Raw genomic sequence first — 20,508 nt, 5'->3', positions numbered from 1 at the left:
GCAGGGAAACGCATTGTATGTGTGTCCATCCAACAAGAGTGCCACACTCACAACCCACAAGTCACCTTCCACTCGGGGCTGTATTTCTAAGTAGGAAAAACCTACTGAGAAAGTTGAAGAGAAAAAATCCTACAGCAAGTACTTACCATCTAATGCCTAATTCAGCTAATGTGTCTGGAGTCATGAAACGTGATGGCCTATGTGTCCACTTCACTTCCATTAGAGAGCCACAGCATGCTGGGAAGGCACACCTATGCAGGTGAGCATAGGGGTTTCTGTGTGGCCACCCAGGTGCTGTGTCCCTGGGGAGGACGCACCACTCCTGCTCCCCACACGGTGCCCCTGCTTGCAGATGACTAGGCCACAGTACAGGGCAGCCCTGGGGTGTGTCTGGCAACGTCTTTGGTCCTGTGTCTCAGGACCTGGCCCAGGCCCAGGCCAGCGCAGAATCTGTCTGCACTTGCTCCTGGCACAACCCTATGTGGCAGGAGCTCCCTAAAATGTGCTAACTACAAATAAAAAATGTTATCTTGATGAATTTAAATCAGATTCTCTTTTCTCAGGTTTAGAAATAAGATTTTCCAGAATAGGAGGAGATATTCCTAAAATATGTGACAAAGGATCAAATACCTAGAACACAGAAATAAACCTCAACTAGTGACGGAGGCATTGAGAGTGAGCCTGAGGAGGAGAGCCCGAGGATGCGGGGCTGCCCTGGCTGTGGTCAGTCCAGCAGGGGGCCTGCACGCCCTGGCAGTGGTCACAGCCCTCGTGCACTGCTGTGCAGGTGGAAAGTGGCCCTGGAGACAACCTGCTGCTTGGAGACAAGGCTGCGGCTATTTAGACCTCAGAAACTCAGAGGCAGGGTGCTCAGTCTTCTGGAAAGACCCTAATGTGCGCGGGGCGGCTGTGGAAGTGCATGGATATGCTGATTGGGAAAAAAGCAAAACTAAGACAACACACTCATGATGAGTATTTAAAAAGCAAATCTCACACATAGAGGCACACACTCTTGCTCGCTCTCTACACGTGTTTGGATCTCTGTGTCCACACATGCACATGCGGAGTGGACATGCAAAGACATGACCAGGAAGGATACGTGACAGGCTCATGGTTGTGATGGCTTTCGGGAGGGGTGAATGGGGAGAGGCTCAAGGATGGTATGCCAATGGGCACATCCGTTTTTACAGAAAAACTCTGGACCGTGAGCCCAAATAAACCTTCCTTCCTCTAAGTAGTTCTTGTTAGGTCTTTTGGTCACAGAGACACAAAAGCTTACTAGAACAAAGTATAAGTGATTAGAGGCTGGGTGGAGTTCACCAGAGGCTAACCAAGAAGTCTCCTCTGCAAGCGGCTTCCAAAGGCTTCCTGGAGAGCCTCGGAGTGGTGCTGATGGTGTGGAACCACACCGGACGGGGAAGCTGGGTCACTCGCTCACTGCAAAGAAACCCTTCCCTAAACACTCTCATTGTTGAAAAAAAAAATGCATGAAGAAAAATGCTTGGTTAAGAATCTTAAGACTGGCTGGGCGTGATAATCCCAGCTTAGGAGGCTGAGACAGGAGAATCACGAGTTCGAAGCCAGCCTCAGCAAAATCAAGGTGCTAAGCAACTCAGTGAGACCCTCTCTCTAAATAAATTACAAAAAGGGGGGGGGGGAGCTGGAGATGTGGCTCAGTGGTTGAGTGCCCCTGAGTTCAATCCCCAGTACCCCCACCCTCCCAAAAAACCTTAAGACCATAGGAAAACATTTAGGAGGAACAGGATCACAGAAGCCCCACAATGCCCTTCTAAAACTTACTGTTTGTCAACACAAAGTACATCCAGTCCAACTAAGAGGACATCAAGTACAAGACAGATGAAGTCTGGAGCAATCATGAAAGAGCTAGTGTCTTTGTTTAATGTTTACATTTTAGAAAGTTTCAAATGTTGTTGAATATAGAGTGAATTCAGACAGGGATATCCCCAATCAGGGCTTCTCAAAGGGACCTAAGGGGTAGAATAGAATGAAAGTAAACAGCGTTTAGTGAAAACGCTATCACAGTCAAGCAGACTTGGGCACAAGCGTTGTGGGGAGCAGTGGTGCAGGCACGTTGGATAGAACTATGTGCACCACAAGCAGACTCTCAAGGGCCCCTTCTGGAGTCCAAGGTCGGTGACAGGAAGACAGCCAAGGAACACCTGTCTGCTCCTCTGCCCCCAGAACACGGCTCGTGGGATCACTGTGCAGCTCAAGTCCAGTTTCTTGAGATGAGAGTGGCTCACAGCAAGTTAATCCAAACTGTTTTTTTTTTTTTTTTTCTGGTTTTGACATCCTCTACCTGCATGGCCAATGCCCATGCATGGACCTTCCTGAGCACATGATGGTCACAGACTGGAGTGTAGGTGAGTCAGGTCTGAGTAACTGAAACTGTACTATCTTTAGGGGGCACTGTGGGGACCCAGCAGATGCACACAGTGGGATTCGCACGACCTCCTAACTGCTGTATCCCATCTGGCAGAGAGCGTGTGCACTGTGAACAGCTGCTCCGGGTCGACACATGGTTCCTGAGCCCTGGGGACACCCAGGCAGCATGAGAGCATGATCCACGAGGACAGTGAGGAGCAGAACCAGAAGAAAGGGGTAGAGAGTGAAGAAGGGAAAGGACAAGGTAGCTGGCAGAGCACCAGGCCAGGTGGCCCTCACATCCTGTGGCTCTCGGGTCCCCCAAACCTCCAGACCTCAGCCCTGGGCTCTGAAGCTGGCCTGCCTCATGTCCCCATGACTCTTCCAGATGGCAGGCCAGACATCAGTGCTGGGAGCCAGGAAAAATCTAACTGTGTTTCAAGGGACAGAGTGTGACTGATGGAAATGTCAGAAATACTGTTCCTTTCTTAGGTGAAAACAACGACTTCATGATTTTTACACATGATTCATCACATGTCTTTTTATGAATGTTCTGAATGACTAAAAATTAGTCCAATATTTAAATGAAATATATTAAAGCTCATTCATAAAGGTTATTTATTTGTTTGTATTGCTATAATCTCCTTTTTAAAGCATATTTTAATGACTCACTTTGCTTATATATTGCAAGCTAAAATGAAATGAATGAATCAAATTCTTACATTTATGCTTGGTACTCCACCAAATGAAAAGAAAAATTAGTAAGCATTCCATGTAATATTGTGGATGAATGTTATACACGTTAGCTCAAGTGACATATTTCTCCTTTGGAACTGGAATTAGCTGCTCTGTGTTGCACAGTCACTGGCTTCTCCTTATCCACACCCCCAGCAGTTCAACCCCAGCCGAGTGGGAAGTGGCCCCGAGGCTGCACACCCTAGGACAGAATGGCCTCAGTGAGAGGCTTTTCTCACAGGAAGCCCTGTCCCCTCCCCCAAATGCTCTGTGAAGACAGCCAAGAGTACAACCCTTCTCAGGACGCAGAAGAGAGCACCCAGGTGACCCCGGGCACTCGGGAGGCAGGGCTGTCGACAGTGGGGGCAGACCTCCCAGGGAGTCTGTCCACTCCTCTTAAACACCTGTCCTGGGCTCGGGCAGCTGCTGTAAGCAGTTGCTGTGAACCTACATCACTGGGCCTGAAGGACAAGAGCCCAGACTTCTCGTAGCAGCAGCATTAGGGTGCCTTGGAGCTCAGCACCGTGAAGGGGGGGGCTGCATGCTCCAAGCTCTGAGCTTGGTTGGTAGCAGACAAATCACCATCGAAACCAGCTGCCAACTCCCAGCAAGGCACAGAGAAGCAGAGGAGCGGGCAGGGACAGGGCTGGGAGCAACCAGGCAGACTGGAGAAAAATTTTTTTCATCGCTGAAGGAAAACAGATGTTCCTCCTGAGAAAAGGCAGAACCGCTGCCCGCTGGCAGCACTGCAGGCAAGGCCGACTCTAGAGGAACGGCGCCACTTTCCCACGTAGCCCTGCCCTTAAGCGTTCCAGCACCGCCTGTCACAACCACTCCACGGGACTAAGGCTCATTTTCTGTCAGAACCACTCGACGGGACAAAGGCTCATTCCTCTTTTGGGCTGGCAGTTTGCAATCACCCTAAAGTTAAAGGTGAGCCTCAAATGGTTAGAGGGTGTGAATGAGAAAGGAAGAAGGCAGCACCGGGGAGGCCAGTCAAGTCACATGCTGGGACAGTGTCCTAGAACCCCAGAGATGGCTGTTGCTCTGTGAGGGCAGGGAGGAGTAGTGGAAATTACACATGGAGTGGACGAGCTTCAGGGCGGGTGCACATGGGACCTACTTGCAGAGAAAGAGAACTGTGGGCCACAGGGAGAGGACTGTAAGGCCTGTTCCCCATGATGGCACCTTCCTGCTGCCCAGCCTCCGGTCACTGCTCCTGCTGCTTGCAGCAGGCACATTCCCAGGAAGGTCATCGGGTGTGCTGGGGATGCAGGGTCCCTCTGGGAGGCCCCACTTGGAGGACACTGGCTCCCTGCAGCTCCCTTTTCCTTCTTCCAGCCTAAGCTACTTTTCAAACAAGGGTCCTGCCTGGGATCTCTCCATGGAATGGCACCAGCACCAGAGCTTTAAAATAAACAGGAATAGACGGGCCCTGCCCCCAGGCTGCCTGGTAGCCAGACAGGTGGCACAGTGGCGCTGCTAAGTTGCATGGCAAGTGTTTGTTGAACCTCCAGGAAATTGCTAAAGGCTTTAAAGTCGGTGTGCCGTGTATGTTCCTGCTAGTGGTGTGGAAGGGTTTAAATGTCCAATTACAGCAATGAAGAATTTTTTAATTAAAAACAAACAAACAAGCCAGGAATAGAGACTAGGGGAAAACAGAGCAAGATCCCAGTGGAAAAGATGGGCCTTGCTTCATTGGCAGTGAGGCACATGCAGCACCAGGCCACGAGACATTGGCTTTTCCTGTGGAGAGCAGCAGAGTGTGTTTGCAATCCTAACACCCAGTCATGCTGCAGGGTCCTAGCAGGTGCAACAGATGGCTCCTGAGTGACCCCAGGAGGCACTGGTGTGTTCTGTCTAGGTTGGTGTGTTTATAACATTGGGTGAGATCACTTTGTAGGCTCAGGCTTGTGGCTGGGCTATTGCTTTGACTCTTCAGGTCTGACAGAACAGGCAAAGGGAGGATACCCAATTACGCACAGCCAAGCAGAGTGAAGTACGCGAAAAGGCACCAACATCAAGTGCGCCGTCTTACCCCTGCGCCCAGGGTACACGTGTGGGTAGTACTCGTAGTACAGGTCGGGCTGGTCCAGACTTCCAAAGGGCTCGAACTCCATTTCGGCATTCTGGAAAAGGCCTAACTTCACGAGCAGGGCCAATCTCACAAACCAGAGCTAAAACGCACGACAAGATGGACCAACAGGTTATGTTCACACATCAAGTTCACAAAGTCCTCTTCCTTATTAACCTGCTATCAGAGCTTGTTTTCTAATGTATCAAAACAAGGGCTAACTTCCTACCTTTGCAATTTGCATACTTACAGGTTTATAGAAATACTCCTGAGTTCACTAACATTAGTGTAAACAATGTTACTAGGTTTGATTACTCTAACAAGCTTTTTGAGCAGGGCTCATATGCTAGGTGTCAGGAGATGAAAGCACAGACCTCCCAGAGGAGATACCGAGTGGTAGGGCTAGGGGGGACGGTGGGGAGGGCCATGATGTGGATAAAAAGGTATGCTGAGGGCAGCACTGAAGGACCAGGACTTCAAGGCCACAGGATGGGGAGGGGCCTGCAGAGGACAGTGTGACCATGGCCTCAGAGTGGACAGTACCAGATGCAGGTGAGCATAGCGAGCTCTAGGGTGGCAGAATGGAGACACACGTAGGAAAATGGTGGGGTCTGAATTATAGAGCCACAGAGGCAGAGATTGCAGAACTAAAAGAACCCTAAAGATGACCCAAGTCGTTGCCTGTTCACTGACAAGAAAAATGAGGTTTAGTGTCTATCAATGGATGAGAGAATAAAGGAATCGGGGTATATGTATTCCATGGAATATTACTGAAGTTAAAAAAAAAAAAAGTAATTCTGCTACTTGTGACAATTATACACAAATCTGGAAGACATTATCTCAAGTAAAGTAAGCCAGGCATAGGAAGAAAAATACTGTGTGATCTGTTTGTGGAAGTTAAACTTAAATTCATAGAAGCAGAGTAGGATGCTATTCACCAAAGGCTGGAATGGGGAATGAGGGACGTTGTCAAAGGACAGTTAGGAGGAGTAAGAGCTAAGTCTATTACAGAACATGGGGACTCCGCTTGATAACAATGTGTTGTAAGAGTGTAGATTATGTTCTCAAAACACAAACACATGTATGAGATAATGAATATGTTAATTAGATTGACTTGGACATTCCACAATGAATATGTTAAAACAGCAGGTAATTCATCCTAAATATATCGATTTTTTATCAATTAAAAATAAATAGCTAAATATACTTTTTCTGAAATAAGCTTTAAAAACCAAGGAATGAGGTCTTAGGAAGCAACCGCCCAGGGTCTACAGCAAGCACACTGACTGCTCTACTCTGCCTGCAGGCTCGGAGCTGCCTGCAGGATGATGAGGCTTGTCTAACCTGGGGCGGCAGGAAGTGCTTACAGCTTGTGAGCAGGAAGGTGAGACCATCTACATGTGCTTTCAGATCACTCTGACTGCAGTGTGGGGACAGAGGTGAGTGCAGGGGCCAAGGCACCGTTCCAGTGAGGGGCTGTGCTGGTGGTGCCAGGTGTGAGACATGGAGGGAAGAGCCCGCGACTGGGCTGGCGAGGAGGGGCCAAGAGGGGTGAGGAGGTGCAAGGGCACCCGAGGTGGCCTTGCTTGTCCTGCGCAGCCCATGCCTGCGGGCTCCTGGGGAGATCCAGGAGGGAGGAGCCCACCTGCAAGATCTGGGCCACCAGCTTCCCCAGTTACTGCTCTCCTAAGCTTGTTACAGCTTTGGAATATCTGGTGATAACCTCAGTTCTGGGGAGCCCCAAGAAAGTTAGGATTAAAGCTGAAATCTCCCAGCTGGGCATGGTGGCACAGTCCTGTGATCCCAGCAACTCAGGATGCTGAGGAAGGAAGATCACAAATTCGAGGCCTCAGCAATTTAGTGAGGCCCTAAGCAACTTAGTGAGACGTTGTCTCAAAATAAAAAATAAAAAGGGCTGAGGATGGCTGATAATAATGTATTGAATAAGTACTTGTGCACAGTATTTTATATTTGTGTTCTGAGAACACAAACTCCATTCTCTTATCTATTTCCAAGCATATAAAAGATTATATTTTTTAAGTAAAAGGGCTGGGAATGGCTTCACTCGGTGTTAAAGCTGCTCTGGGTTCAAGCCCCAGTGCTGCAAAAAACAAAACCACCTCCCCAAGGCAGGGTGGGAACTGGAGCACCCTGAAAGCTCCTTCTGGTCTGGGGAGCTCCCTTCCAGCCACAGCTCCATCCTGGACATTCTTTCCACCTTCTCCCTAGTCGGAGCAGGGACGCTTGCTCCAGGTAGAGCACACAGCCTGTGGAGCCCACTCCCCACCTCGGGAAGCCTTCAGAGCCACTTGGTTTCCATCACAGTCGGAAGCCCCTGCCCACCTCAGGCCAGGCCTGGTCTGCCAGGAGAGCGAGGGCAGAGCACCCTCATCAGGCCTCTGGGCAGCAGAGGCCACTGCACAGCAGGGCCACACGGCAGAATTAATATACACAGACCACCAGGGAAGGAAGAACATGAGTCATTTCCCAGAGATTAAGCTCAGAAAACGAAAATCCCTGTCTTGTTCCCAAATTGTTCCTCCTGGCATGAAAGCCCATGGGCTTTCCTATGTCCTCAAACCATGACAAGCGGAATACAACACAGCGACCTGGTGGCGGAGGTGCTCTCACCTGCAGCGAGTCCGCTGTGTGGCTGGTGGGCAGCCCACTCTTGCCGTAGCCTTGGCCATGAGCTGTGAGAAGGCGTCCACACAGGTCGACTGCTGCCCTCCAGTTTCTGCAGCTCTGTAAGACACAACAGGATTTGTGAACCAAAGGCACACTGTGGGTTGCTGGAAGCAGCCCTGAACAGCTACTGATAATGGGGCAAGGTCAGCTGGCTGGCCAGCGCGTGGACAGTGCCACCGCCAACCTTGCACATGATTAGCAACAGGAGGGCCCCTGTGAGGTGCCGTTCCAGATGACTCACGACAAAATTTTGCAAGTTACTGACAAAACACAGGGAGAAGCCTACCTGGAAAGCTCTCCCAGACCCCCAACCTATAGGACTGGTTTCCTTTTTAGCAAGATGGCTCTAGCTTGTGATTTCTGTCAGTTTAAAATCAATAATTTGATATTATATTAAGCACTGGATATATTTATTGCTATCTATATGATGTACATGGATCATAAAACTAGGGGCTTCATGTGTTCCACGCTCTATTTTACCAACATGAATACAGTCAATGCATCATGCTAAGGCAGCACGTCATGGCCCACCCATCCATACAGCCTACTTTCTGGTGCCTCTTCTGCTGCAACTGGGGCATTGGGAAGGTTAGAAGGCAGCCAACCTCCACATATCGGTTCATTTTTGGGCTCAAAATATTTCTGCCCCATCCAATAGAGAAAGGAAGGCTGCTAGGCAACTGAGTGAGACACTGTGGGAGGGAACACTTCACGCTTCCAACAAGCCTGGAACAGGCATTGCACAAGCACACGCTCACCTAGCAGCCGGCCGACAAACAGGCTGCGAGCGGTTTGCTCCCAGCAGCACCCACAAGCAGGCAACAGTGGTGAGTGCATGTGTAGCTGAGGAGCTAACCAGGGAGGCAGTTCAGGGTGTGGGCGGCAGGTGGGGATACAGGCTGGGTGGAGGAAGGGGAAAGCGGTGGGCAGGATGAGTGGGAAACAGGTCAAAAGGGAGCCAAGGACCCTCCAGGCAGAGGCAGCCTCAAAGGACAGAGTGGGCTAGAGCAGAAATGAATCCAGGGTGGCCGGGGCACAGACAGAGAGTGAAGAGGAGCCTAAAAATGCTGGGCCATGCAGGAGGTTCCATACTCGTCCCAGGGGCAATTGGACACCAAGGAAGCCAGGGAGTTAGCAGCGCTTATGCCAGCACACGTGGCGCAGCCTTTCCACCCGATCGCTCCCGCGTGCACCTGCTGGCTGGCGGGCAGAGCTCCAGGTGCCGGACGCAGAGCGGGGGCTCTGCAAGCTCTCTCCACGGAAGGGCTGCTGCAGTCCTTTCTTGAGATTCCTGGGCTCCAGCTCCCACAGCCAGGACACAAGTCTCTGCTAAGGGCTGAGGGGGCTGCTGGACCTTGTGGGATCAGGGTCTGCTGAGTTTAGAAGCGGAGGCCATCAGCCCCACCTCAGGAAGTCAGCATGTGCCAAACACCGAGTGCAGTGCCAGGCACAAAGCTCACTGCCCAGCGGGAAGAGCAGGGAGAAGTCCCACGCTCTCCCACACATCCAGGACGCCCTCCCTTGGTGTGGGTGTCTTTCTCAAGGCTGTCAGCAAGGCCAGCACCTCTGTGTGCAGGACCTCTTCTTGCTGTCTCATGTGGGTGAGGGTGTGAGGGTGGGCGCACACCTTGCCAGACTGTTTATGAGGAAAACAAGTGGCAGGGGGCTGGAACCTCAAGACTGCCTGGGCTGCTACTGTCCCGCTGTGCCCTGATACAAGCCCTTGAGCCCTGGAGTTGGAGTTCATTTCCTGTGCTGAACAGCATGCCCTGCACTCACCTACTGAAGGGCCTCTGGGCTGCCTTTCATTTTGGGCAGCCATGAGTCAAACAACGTCCACAGGCAGGTTCTACGTGGATGTAAGCACTTAACTTTACAGGTAAAGCACCCAGCAGGTAACTCAGCAGTTTCCTTGCTGGGCGTGCCATCAGAATACTGCTTTCCAAGGTGACAGTCCCATTGGCCTTCCTGCCTGCAGTGAGGGAGCGTGCCATCGCTCCGGGTACTCATAGTGCCATGTGTGATGTCAGGGTGCGGGTGTGCTCGTGGATGGGTGTACCTTCATGTTTTCTCTGGTAAGCTTCCTCCTCTCCTGGCTCCTTGCACCTGAGGGTGGGCCCCAGCCGCACTGTGCCACCAGCCAGCAGGGTGCAGACATCAAGCGGACGACTCACCAAGGGCCTCAGGGTGTGTCTAGTGTTTTCTTTTTTCCACGAGGAGACTGCCATGCACACATGCTGCCAGGCTCTCTGTGACTAAGGCCGCTGCTGCACATGTGAAGTCAGCTGCACCAGAGGCTGCGGCTTCCTCAGAGCCACCCGCAGCCTGGGGAACCAGGCAGAACCACTGGTCAACTGTGAAGAGGAAGTCGGGGCTGCATTCCTCCCAACTGTCCCAATTACAGCAGAGCACTCAAGTAACGCAGGACTTCCATGTTCTGGTTGACAGCTCACGAGTATTTTTAGACTGGTTAAGATAATTTACTAAAATGCTTTCCAAATGCTGTCTCTAGTCTAAATTTCTATGCAATAATCACTTTATGTAATACAAGTGGCTGTGCATATTCTCTTTGCATTGCAAATGTGAAGGAGAGAGAGGGAGAGACCTGCCAAGTCTGAGCCCACTCTGCGTCTGTGTCTGATAGATCCCACACCCTGGGCCGTTGGTTGTGTACCCCCAGGTCAGCGTTCTGGCCTTTGTTCTGTTAGTGACACTTGATTGTTTTTTTCCCCCCCTAGGAATATAGGGAAATATTCAGCTTGTGTATTATACTTCTTATTTTCCTTAATTTGCTCTGATTTAATCTCAGAAATAATCTTCTGGGATAGTTCTGTGAATCTGATACTTAGACCCACTTCCCATGGGTGTCCCTCACCATGGACAACTCCTGGTGATGACATGAAGGCCTGGGTGTTAATTCTCCCGAAAGCATTAAGGTATACACAGTGGTGGGTGCACCTGATAGGATCACACATGCCAGGAATCGGGTCTCAACCCCACCTCACCACCTCTCCGCCTTTCTTTCTCCTATTCTCCCTCTTCTGCTCTACTGATCTTCCTCTCACTCCTTTATTTTTTACTTTTTTTTTTTTTTTGGTACCAGGGATTGAACCTAGGGGCATTCAACCACTGAGCAACATCCCCAGCCCTCTTTTTATATTTTACTTACAGACAAGATCTTGCTGAGTTGCTTAGGGCCTCACCAAGTTGCTGAGGCTGGCTTTGAACTCACAATCCTCCTTCCTCAGCCTCCTGAGCCACTGGGATTACAGACATGTGCCACCACGCCTGGCCTTTACTAATTGATGATAATTTCTCGATATACATAATGGCACTTGACTTAAACTGAGACCTGGGGGCAGACTTCCTGCAGGAAAGGACCTACACTGGGGACAGGTATGCGCTGGCCCAGAGAGCAGGAGGAGCAGAGCCTTGGAATGGGGGGGTAGGGGAGCATGCAGGGGGAATGGTGAGAATGAGGGGCAGGAGGAAGGCCAGTGAAGACCGGCCGCACAGGAGGATGGTGTGGCCTACGGGAAGGCTATGCAGAAGGTAGGTGAGGCCAGGCTGTGCTGCCATTCACCAGCTTCCCAGCACGCTGGCCACAGGTGACATGCTATCACACTGGGAAAGCACCAGACTCCCTGCAGCAATGGGTGGGTCTAAGGGGCCTAGTCAAAGTGAGAGAAGCAGTCAACAGGATGTCCCTGCAGCCCAGGCTGGAGAGCTGCAAGTGCTGGTGGGCCAGTCCTGCCCGGCACCCCTGGAGTTCACAGGAGTCGGCCTCAGGTTCTTGCTTGTGCACTGCCTGAGGCTTGTGCTTGGCTGCAGTGGAGCTGAGCAGCTGCCACAAGGAGGTGCAGCAGGAAGCCTAGAGGACACCGTGCTCTTTTACAGAAACAGTGCCGCTCCAGGGGGACCACGACACACAGGCCAACTGGCACACGAAAGGAAGGCCACGAGGACCTCAGTGTAAGGTGACTGCAGAGCACATTTACACACATCCCTGCGCACACACATGTGCGAACACACTTATACAACCTACCCATGTGCCCACAACATCACGGCCATGTGGCTGGGAAGAAACTGCCCAAGATGTCTTGTGAGATGAACATGGGGTGCAAGTGGATGTGACAGCGCAGCCCACAAGAAGGGCACCCCATGGCACCAGGGGAGGAGCCCTGCATGACACTGGCATCTGAAGTCAAGAAGCTCAGGAAGCAGAGTGCTCTCGGGCAGCTACAAAGCTGGGGGCAAGAGCAGAAGGACGGGGTGCAAGATGGGCCACATGGGAGGTAGCGGGACCCCTGATACTGTGAGGACAGTATGCAGGATGGGCTTAGAGGGGCCGATGCTGCAGGAGCTTGCTGTCCCTACGGGCACTGCAGGGGAGTGTGAGTGCTGGCAGCCACGAGGACCACGTTCCCCACACTGAGGAACTGAGCTGGAGTTCTATGTGATGGTGGAAAAATATCGTTACTGATGCAACATGCAAAGCACTAGAGATTAATGGCAGATATTCTTAACAACAATCCAACTTGCGATAAAGGATCTCTGAGAGAAATTTAAGAGGGCATCTAGTTTTCTAATTCTTTTGGAGGCATTTTGTGGAAAAGAGGCCGCAGAGCTAGCTTAGTGAAACAGGTGCAAAGACACAAGGGCCCAGTTTAGCCCAGGAGTGCAGGGGCGTGAGGGAGGATATGGACATATCTGGATGGCAAGTGGGTGGCACAGTTCTGGGAATGCAGAAGCAGCAGGTGGGCCCGTGGGTCCTGGTGGGATCGTCACAGGTGCCAACACCTCTGCAACACTGCTGTCCTCCAGGTGAGCTGCTCAGACAATGACAGTTAACGCCAGCTCCCTCCCCCACACCTTATCCACATCACAGGAATGGAGGAGACAGGAAGGGGTGAAGCGGAAAAGGAAAGCAACATCAACAGTGACACGTTCTCAACGTGTCCTTGTGACCTTGTATCTTTAAGCATGTACTGTTTCTATCTTTCCTCTTCTCTAAACTTTCCTGCATCCTCAAATGTTCTCACAACATGATTTTTCTTTCTTTTGTTTTTTGAGACAGGGTCTTGCTACATTGCACAGGCTGGTCTTGAAGTCATGGGCTCAACTAGTCCTGCTTCAGCCTCCTACGCAGCTCGACTGTAGGCATGTCCCACCATGCTGCGGCTTACACCGTGACTTCTTCTTCCTTTCCTTTCCTTTTTTTCTTTCTTTTGTGGTCCTGGGGGTCAAACCCAGGGCCTTGTGCATGCAAGGCAAGCACTCTACCAACTGAGCTGTGTCCCCAGCCCTACACTGATCTTTAATGGCTGCAGGAGAGTCAGCAGCACCAGTGCAGACATTGCTTGTGTACTGTCTGACACCCTATTTTGGATATCTGAATTTGTGCCAGCTTCTAAGAAACTGAAACTGATCACAATCAGGACGCCATTCAAGAGCTGTGGGTGCACCTGGGCTGACCAGGGGACGCTCTCCTAGCACTGTCCAAAAGCTCTAAACCAAGTTTTCTAGGACAGCACCGGGAGACTCCAAAAACATGACCTCATTCCTTTGCTACTGTGAGGCCAAGTTGTCACAGGACAGAAGAAATCCTGATGACATTTCCTTGAGCCCAAGGACTCGGCTTCCGATTGCTACACGTGAAGCAGTGTGAGAAGTGACAGGTCAGGGAAGTCCTTGCTGAAGGGATGGGGATGCAACGGTCAGAAAAGTGAAGCAACCAGGTTTGGGGAACAAAAGTTCAGGTATAAAAGTTAGAACAGAAACCACAAATATTAATCCAGGCACTTACTAAGTGCACAGCACAGACCGGAACACTTCCGTGTGATACCATCACTCAGCTCTTGCTGCTGTCCTGTGCTCCCAGCTTAGGCAGGCCCTTCAGGCTGCCTCACCAGCTGCCTTGCCCACCTCTGGGTAAAGGCAGAGGGGATTTTCACTAACCTGAATGTATAGCTTTGGACTACAGCCACAGGCCCAGGAAGCTCAATGACATCCACTATGCAATCGGCTTCACCTCTGAGTCTCACTGGTGACCCCAGAGCTTGAGATGATGGTGCAGCCTGTCCTGCCTCTAGCTGCGCCCACCCTTCTGCCACCTGTCACCTCTGCTCCCCAGGTGCTCCTCCAGCTAGTCAAGGACTCCTGGCACAGCTCATGCCTTCTAGGTGCCTTCCAGCCCACGGTGAAAATACCCGCTCTGCAGACCAGAGCACATGTTCTCAGTGGCCCCAAGGGACGGGGTTCAGCTCTTGGCGATAAAAGAATCTTGGATAACAATGTTCAGTAATCCCCAAAGTTGAGCGTTACCAGCAGAATCTACTCCTTAGTGCATAATCCATGTGGGTCTAAGGGTAGTGGTGGTAGAAAGGGGAAAAAAACTGAAAAATGCTCCTAAAGGGCCCCAGATGGAAACAGGGTGAGAGTCCTGCTCCAGGCATACGCCGTGCCTCAGCACGCTGCCTAAGCAGAAGGCGGGTGGCACTCCAAGTCTGCTCTGTGTGCGTAGGTGTGGTGCTGGGGATTGGACTCAGGGGTGTTCTGGCTCCAAGGACATCCCAGCACTTTTATCTATTTTATTTTATTTTGAGACAGGGTTTCACTAAGTTGCCCAGCCTCAAACTCTCGATTCTCCTGCTTTAGCCTCCTGAGCACCTGGGAATTCTAAAACCAGCATGCATGGCTCCAAGTTAACTTTTAATTAGAACTACGTCCTATTTGTAAATCAATGGATGTGTAACTGATGTGAATCTGCAATCTGTGTATGGGGTGAAGGTGGGAGTTCATAACCCACTAGAATCAAAGTGTGGAATATGATATGTCAAGAAATTTGTAATGTTTTGAACAACCCACAATAAAAAATTAAAAAAAAAAAAAAAAAAAAAAAAAAAAAAAAAAAAAAAAAAAGAACTACGTCCTGTCCCTCCACCAGGTAAGCTCTTTGGGGCAGTGGCCTTGTCCAGTGCACTGCTGTTTATTTTCTATGAGTATTTCATCACTGTAGCATGTAAGACATCCAATGAACTGTGGAGCAGATACAAAATTCACAGTTTAACAAAAGTCAGTAAGAAATAAAATAATAAAAGCAAATGCCTTTGGCAGCCTAAGAAATTAGAAAAACATTTACAACGAAGGAAGGTGATATTAAAGCAAGTGCACTCATGTTATTGAAAACTAATATGTAATACAAGCCTCAAGACTGACCCTACTCTTTTAGTAATTTGTTTTCTAAAACTTATTCTAAAGAATCATATATGCAGAAAAGAGTTCTGTATGAGAGGGCTCAATCCCAGGGTATTTATAATAGCTTCAGATTTTGTAGCTACTAAAATATGTTTTTTTTTTTTAAATATTTATGCCCATAAGGCATTTGCTTACTTTTTAAAAATATATACACCTTTATTTTTATGTGGTGCTGAGGATCAAACCCAGGACCTCACACATGCTAGGCGATCGCTCTACCACTGAGCCACAACCCCAGCCCCTAAAATATATTTTAGTAAAGACTTTGTTTCCTTTTTGTTTTTATCAGTGCTTTATAGTTACACATAACAGCAGGGCTCATTCTGATGTAATCATACATGCATGAAATGTAATTTGCTCCATTTCAGGCCCCAGAACTTCCACTTTCCCTCTCAGTTTTTCTCCCCATTTCCCTTCCTCTACTCTGCTGATCTCCTAGTACAATACTGGTATTCTTTTTTTAAAAAAATTGGTGCTTTACCAAAAAAAAACAAATAACCCAATCAATAAATGGGCCAAGGACCTGAAGAGACACTTCTCAGAAGAGGATATACAATCTATCAACAAATATAAGAAAAAAATGTTTATCATCGTTAACAATTAGAGAAATGTAAATCAAAACCACTCTAAGATTTCATCTCACTCCAGTCAGAATGGCAGCTATTATGAAGACAAACAACAATAAGTGTTGGTGAGGATTAGGGAAAAAGGCACACTCATACATTGCTGGTGGGACTGCAATTTGGTGCAGACAATATGGAAAGCAGAATGGAGATTCCTTGGAAAACTTGGGAATGGAACCACCATTTGACCCAGCTATCCCTCTCCTCTGTCTATACCCAAAGGACTTAAAAACAGCATACTACAGGGACCTGGCCACATCAGTGTTTATAGAAGCACAATTCACAATAGCTAAACTGTGGAATCACCCTATATGCCCTTCAATAGAAGAATGGATACAAAAAAATGTGGCATATATACACAATGGAATATTAATCAGCAATAAAAGAGAATAAAATCATGGCATTTGCAGGTAAATGGATGGAGTTATAGAAGATAATGCTAAGTGAAGTCAGCCAATCCCAAAAAACCAAAGGTCGAATGTTTTCTCTGATATAAGGAGGTTGATTCATAGTGGGGTAGGGAGAGGGAGCATGGCAGGAATACAGGAACTCTAGATAGGGCAGAGGGGTGGGAGGGGGTGGGAGGGGACATGGGGTTATTAATGATGGTGGAATGTGATGATGATTATTATTATCCAAAGTACAGGTATGAAGACATGAATTGGTGTGAATATACTATGTATACAACCAGAGATATGAAAAATTGTGCTCTATACCTGTAATAAGAATTGTAATGCATTCCACTCTCATATATAAAGAACTAATTAAAAAATCTGTGCTTTATAAGTATACGCAACCAATGGTAGAATTCACTGAGGAATATTCATATATGCACTTAGTATACGATTTGATGAGTTTCATTCTGCAGTTCCTCCCTTTTCCTGTCCCTCCTACTTCTCACTCTCCTCCTTCTACTCCTTTAACCCTCCTCCTATTTTCATGGGGTCTTCCGCTTTTTTCCCTTATTTGCTTCTACATATGTTGTTCTCTAGTTCCATTCATTTCATTCTTCTACATAATGGGGTAAAACTGCATTGTGAATGCATACCACGTTACCCATTCATCTGTCAACAGTACCTGGGCTGGGTCCACAACTTGGCTACTGTGAACTGTGCTCCTATAAACATCAATGTGCCTCTGTCACTAGTATTCTGATTTAAGTTAAATTGAGAATGAAGAATAGATGGTAGGAGACCATGAAGGAATACTCCAATTTGGGATAACACTAAGAGCCCAGATCTAAGAATCACTGGCCTAGATGAAGGCACTGAAAAACAAAGAATGTGCAACGTTTTCAATGAAGGAATACTATAAAATGTCCAAACCTTAGAAATGGGATGGAAATCCAAAACCAAGAGGAATTTAGAGCTGTGAATAGACAAAATCCCAAAATATCCTCAAGACATGTGCAGCTGGGTGTGGTGGCGCATTCCTATAATCCCTACAACTTGAGAGGCTGAGGCAGGAGAATAGCAGGTTCAAGGTCAGTCTCAGCAACTTAGGTCCTAAGCAACTCAGCAGGACTCTGTCTCAAGGTAAAATAATAGTAAAAAAGGGGCTGGGAATGTAGCTCAGTGTTAAAGTGCCTTTGGGTTTAAGCCCCCAAAACAAAAGACACATTATAGTTGAAGTACCTAATGTACAGAACAAGGACAAAATTCTAAAAGTCACAAGAGAGAAAAGGTAGGTCACATTTAAAGGTCAATTAGAATTTCTACTTATTTCTCATGCCAGACCCTAAAAGCCAGAATAAAATTAAGCCTTGAAAGACAACAGGTGCCAACTAAGATTGCTATATCCAGCAAAGCTATCCCTCAGAATTGAAGGCAAAATAAACCTTCCCATGATAAGAATCTAAAAGAATTCATAACCACTAAGCCAGCACTACAAAACACATTCAATGAGATACTACACTCAGAAGAAATGAAAAATAAATAGCAGACCCAGAATATGGATGACTCTCACTAGAATACCCAATTAAACACTCTTTAATATGGGAAAAATTTTAAAATAATAAAAAGACACAAAACTAAGCATAATACGAAACTGTGTAGTACCTATGCAAATATACATGTAACATTCATCTTTATACATATAGGCACTATGTAGAACATATATAAACATGTACATTCATATGCCCCCACACACACAACATATATATGTGAATATACATGAAAATGGTAAAGGCAGTGGTTCTGTGCATAATTTCTTTCTAATTTTTCTGAAGCAGACAAGAACTTTGGGCAATCAGGAAAAGAGTGTCTTGTGAAAGAAAGGACAGGCCATACACCCACCAGAGAAACTTCAACTATCTGGCTTTCTGGAAGTGGGCCATGTATGGGCATGCCCGTCCCGCTACTGTGGTGATGGCCTCAGGGGGACCACAAACCATCTCTTACCCAGGACAGCACTCGACACAGAGAAACAAAACACATGCTCCTTGAAATACAAACTTTCAAAACCAAGTATAGAAGGCACAAGTTACTAAACATGGCAGCTAAAGGAGAGTTTTTTTCTTTGCCCTAAACAACATAAGGATTTAGATCCATAATTTGCCTTCTACCTCCATGGGTTCTCACCTGAGGATCCAATCCCCTGTAGGTCAAAAATACTTACAAAAAAAAAAAAAAAAAAGGTCTGTGGTGAACATGTAAAGACTCTGCTTTCATATCATTATTCCTAAACAATAATGTGTAACAACGATTTACAAAGCATTTACGTTATAGCAGGCATTATAAGTACCTAGAAAAATGTCTTAAAGTACACTGGAGGATGTGCTTAGGATACATTACACAAGGGACTTGAGTATCACAAGTCTGGCCCCCTTGGGGGTCCATAGATACTAAGGACCACTGTGGTGGGGTGGCGTTCCCTGACTTCTGTTTTAGATGCCTGTACAGCTCCCCATGAACTTAGCTTGACAGACCTCAAATTAGAATTTGTGTGGGTACAAAAATGTATGAGAAAAATCTGTTCATAGATATTTATATATTTTTGAAACAAACAAGAAATATTACACTGTGAATGTTCCTATCTCATTTTATATCCAGTATGTATAGGCACCCACCACCAGTAAAACATTTAAATGTGTAATAAAATTACTTGTAAGAACTTTGTAATTATAAAGTGCTCCATAAATGATTAAAAATAGTAAAACACATCATTTAAAAAGCCTTCAGCACTTGCTATGATTTCATATACAAGACGTGTTTTCTATATCTCAACTAGATCACAACTATTAAAAATGAAGCAAAAACCTACCATCTTAATTATTCATTGTTTTTAGTAAGTGCAAATCTTCTAAAAGGTGGCATCTAAACTAGAAAGCAGAAATGTTTATGCTCCTATTTGTCTCTTCCAATATAATTTGCCCACAGATGACTGACTTAGATTCACTTGGATAATTGCCGCTATTGACTAAGTGTGCATTATTAGGTTAAGCAATGTTTGGATTTGTATTGATGGGTCTATAAATGATAAGCAGTCATATCTAAACAAACTCCCACGAACCCGAGAACCGATTTTATAGACTAAGAAGGATCCAAGTCCTTGCAAAAATTAATAACACAAGATGGCCCATGACAGGAATCTGGTGGGCTTGGCTACTTTCCTCACACAGAGGGAAACTCAGGCTGCACGTGGGCTAGCCTGTTGGAGGACACAGAGCTTTGGGCAAAGGGGCAAGGACTGGGCTCAGACTGGGAACTTGGGGTGGAGAGCTCACTCACTGCAGTTCAGCCCAGGTGACTAAGCTCGGCTCCTCCACTCACCACTCAGATCTGGATTACCATCTGGTCTGAGAGCCAGCCAGGCCAGTAGGGAAAGAGAGATGGGAGTAATTTTCCTTGTGTCACAATCGATTTTGTGTACTGGGGACTTAACCAGGGTGCTTTTACCACTGTGGTGCATCTCCAGCCCTTTTTATTTATTTTATTTTGAGATAGGGTTTTACTAAGTCGCTAAGATTGGTCTTGAATGTATGATCCTCTTGTCTTAGCCTCCTGAGGTGCTGTGATTACAGGTGTATGCCACTGTGCCCAGAGATCTTGTGTCACAATTTTAAAACAAACAAATAAAAAAAAGGAATGAGAGGAAAAAAAATGTACAGATGTTAGAAAAGCTTGCCATCTCCAACGTATACTTCCCCCCATTTTTTTTTTTTTACCTGATGAGAGAATACAAAATGCTTACATGGCAACAGTTCAAGTTTACTTTGAATTTCAAAGACATTTCCAGTATAGGAATGTTCTTCCTCTCACCAACGGGGGTCAACCAAGACCATAACTGGGTCACCTTGCTGAGGGTGGCTCTGCCATCAGATCCTTCAGGGGCTGGGCAGGACATGAAGGCCACTTCAGGGCCACATGTTCCCAAAGAGCACTGAAAGAAGGGGCACTTTGTAAGGGTGTGGGTGGGGCCTCAAACTAGTGAGGACAGTGATGTCCCCAGGCCTGCACCTGACGGGACAGTCTGCAGGAGGACACTATACTGCTGCCAGGCCAGGGAGGGCGGGCTGCAGTGTACAGAGCAGGGTAAGAGAGGTGTGTGTGGAATAAATACATGGAAGAATATCTAGGTCAAGTACCAAAAAAATTTGGTCAGGTCAAATTTTGCTGCCCAAAGTGATTTTTGGTCTTCAGGACTTTCCTAGACTGTGGAGTGGTAGCGAAGGGATCATCCACCTGTGTGCAAACATAAAAGAAAATCTAGTGCACTGCAGACAGCATTGTGCAATTGTTCAGCTTT

At 47.6% G+C, this 20,508-nt stretch overlaps 1 protein-coding gene across 2 annotated transcripts in view; it reads right to left on the bottom strand.

Moving 5' to 3' along the window:
* Nucleotides 1–20,508, bottom strand: part of Trappc12 (trafficking protein particle complex subunit 12) — a 59,825-nt gene that overhangs the window by 23,919 nt on the left and 15,398 nt on the right. For both annotated transcript variants that reach the window (XM_046441174.2, XM_046441175.2), the window contains exons 4-5: nucleotides 7,826–7,939; nucleotides 5,159–5,297 (exon numbers count right to left, since the gene is read on the bottom strand). In XM_046441174.2, coding sequence (XP_046297130.1) covers nucleotides 5,159–5,297; nucleotides 7,826–7,939 — 253 coding nt within the window. The remainder of the gene's footprint in view (nucleotides 1–5,158; nucleotides 5,298–7,825; nucleotides 7,940–20,508) is intronic.

Source organism: Marmota monax, unplaced genomic scaffold (assembly GCF_021218885.2).
Source record: "Marmota monax isolate L192 unplaced genomic scaffold, Marmota_monax_Labrador192_F-V1.1 WCK01_AAM20220418_F8-fsc00010, whole genome shotgun sequence".
NCBI lineage: Eukaryota > Metazoa > Chordata > Mammalia > Rodentia > Sciuridae > Marmota > Marmota monax.
This window is presented reverse-complemented; position numbering and strand designations above follow the sequence as displayed.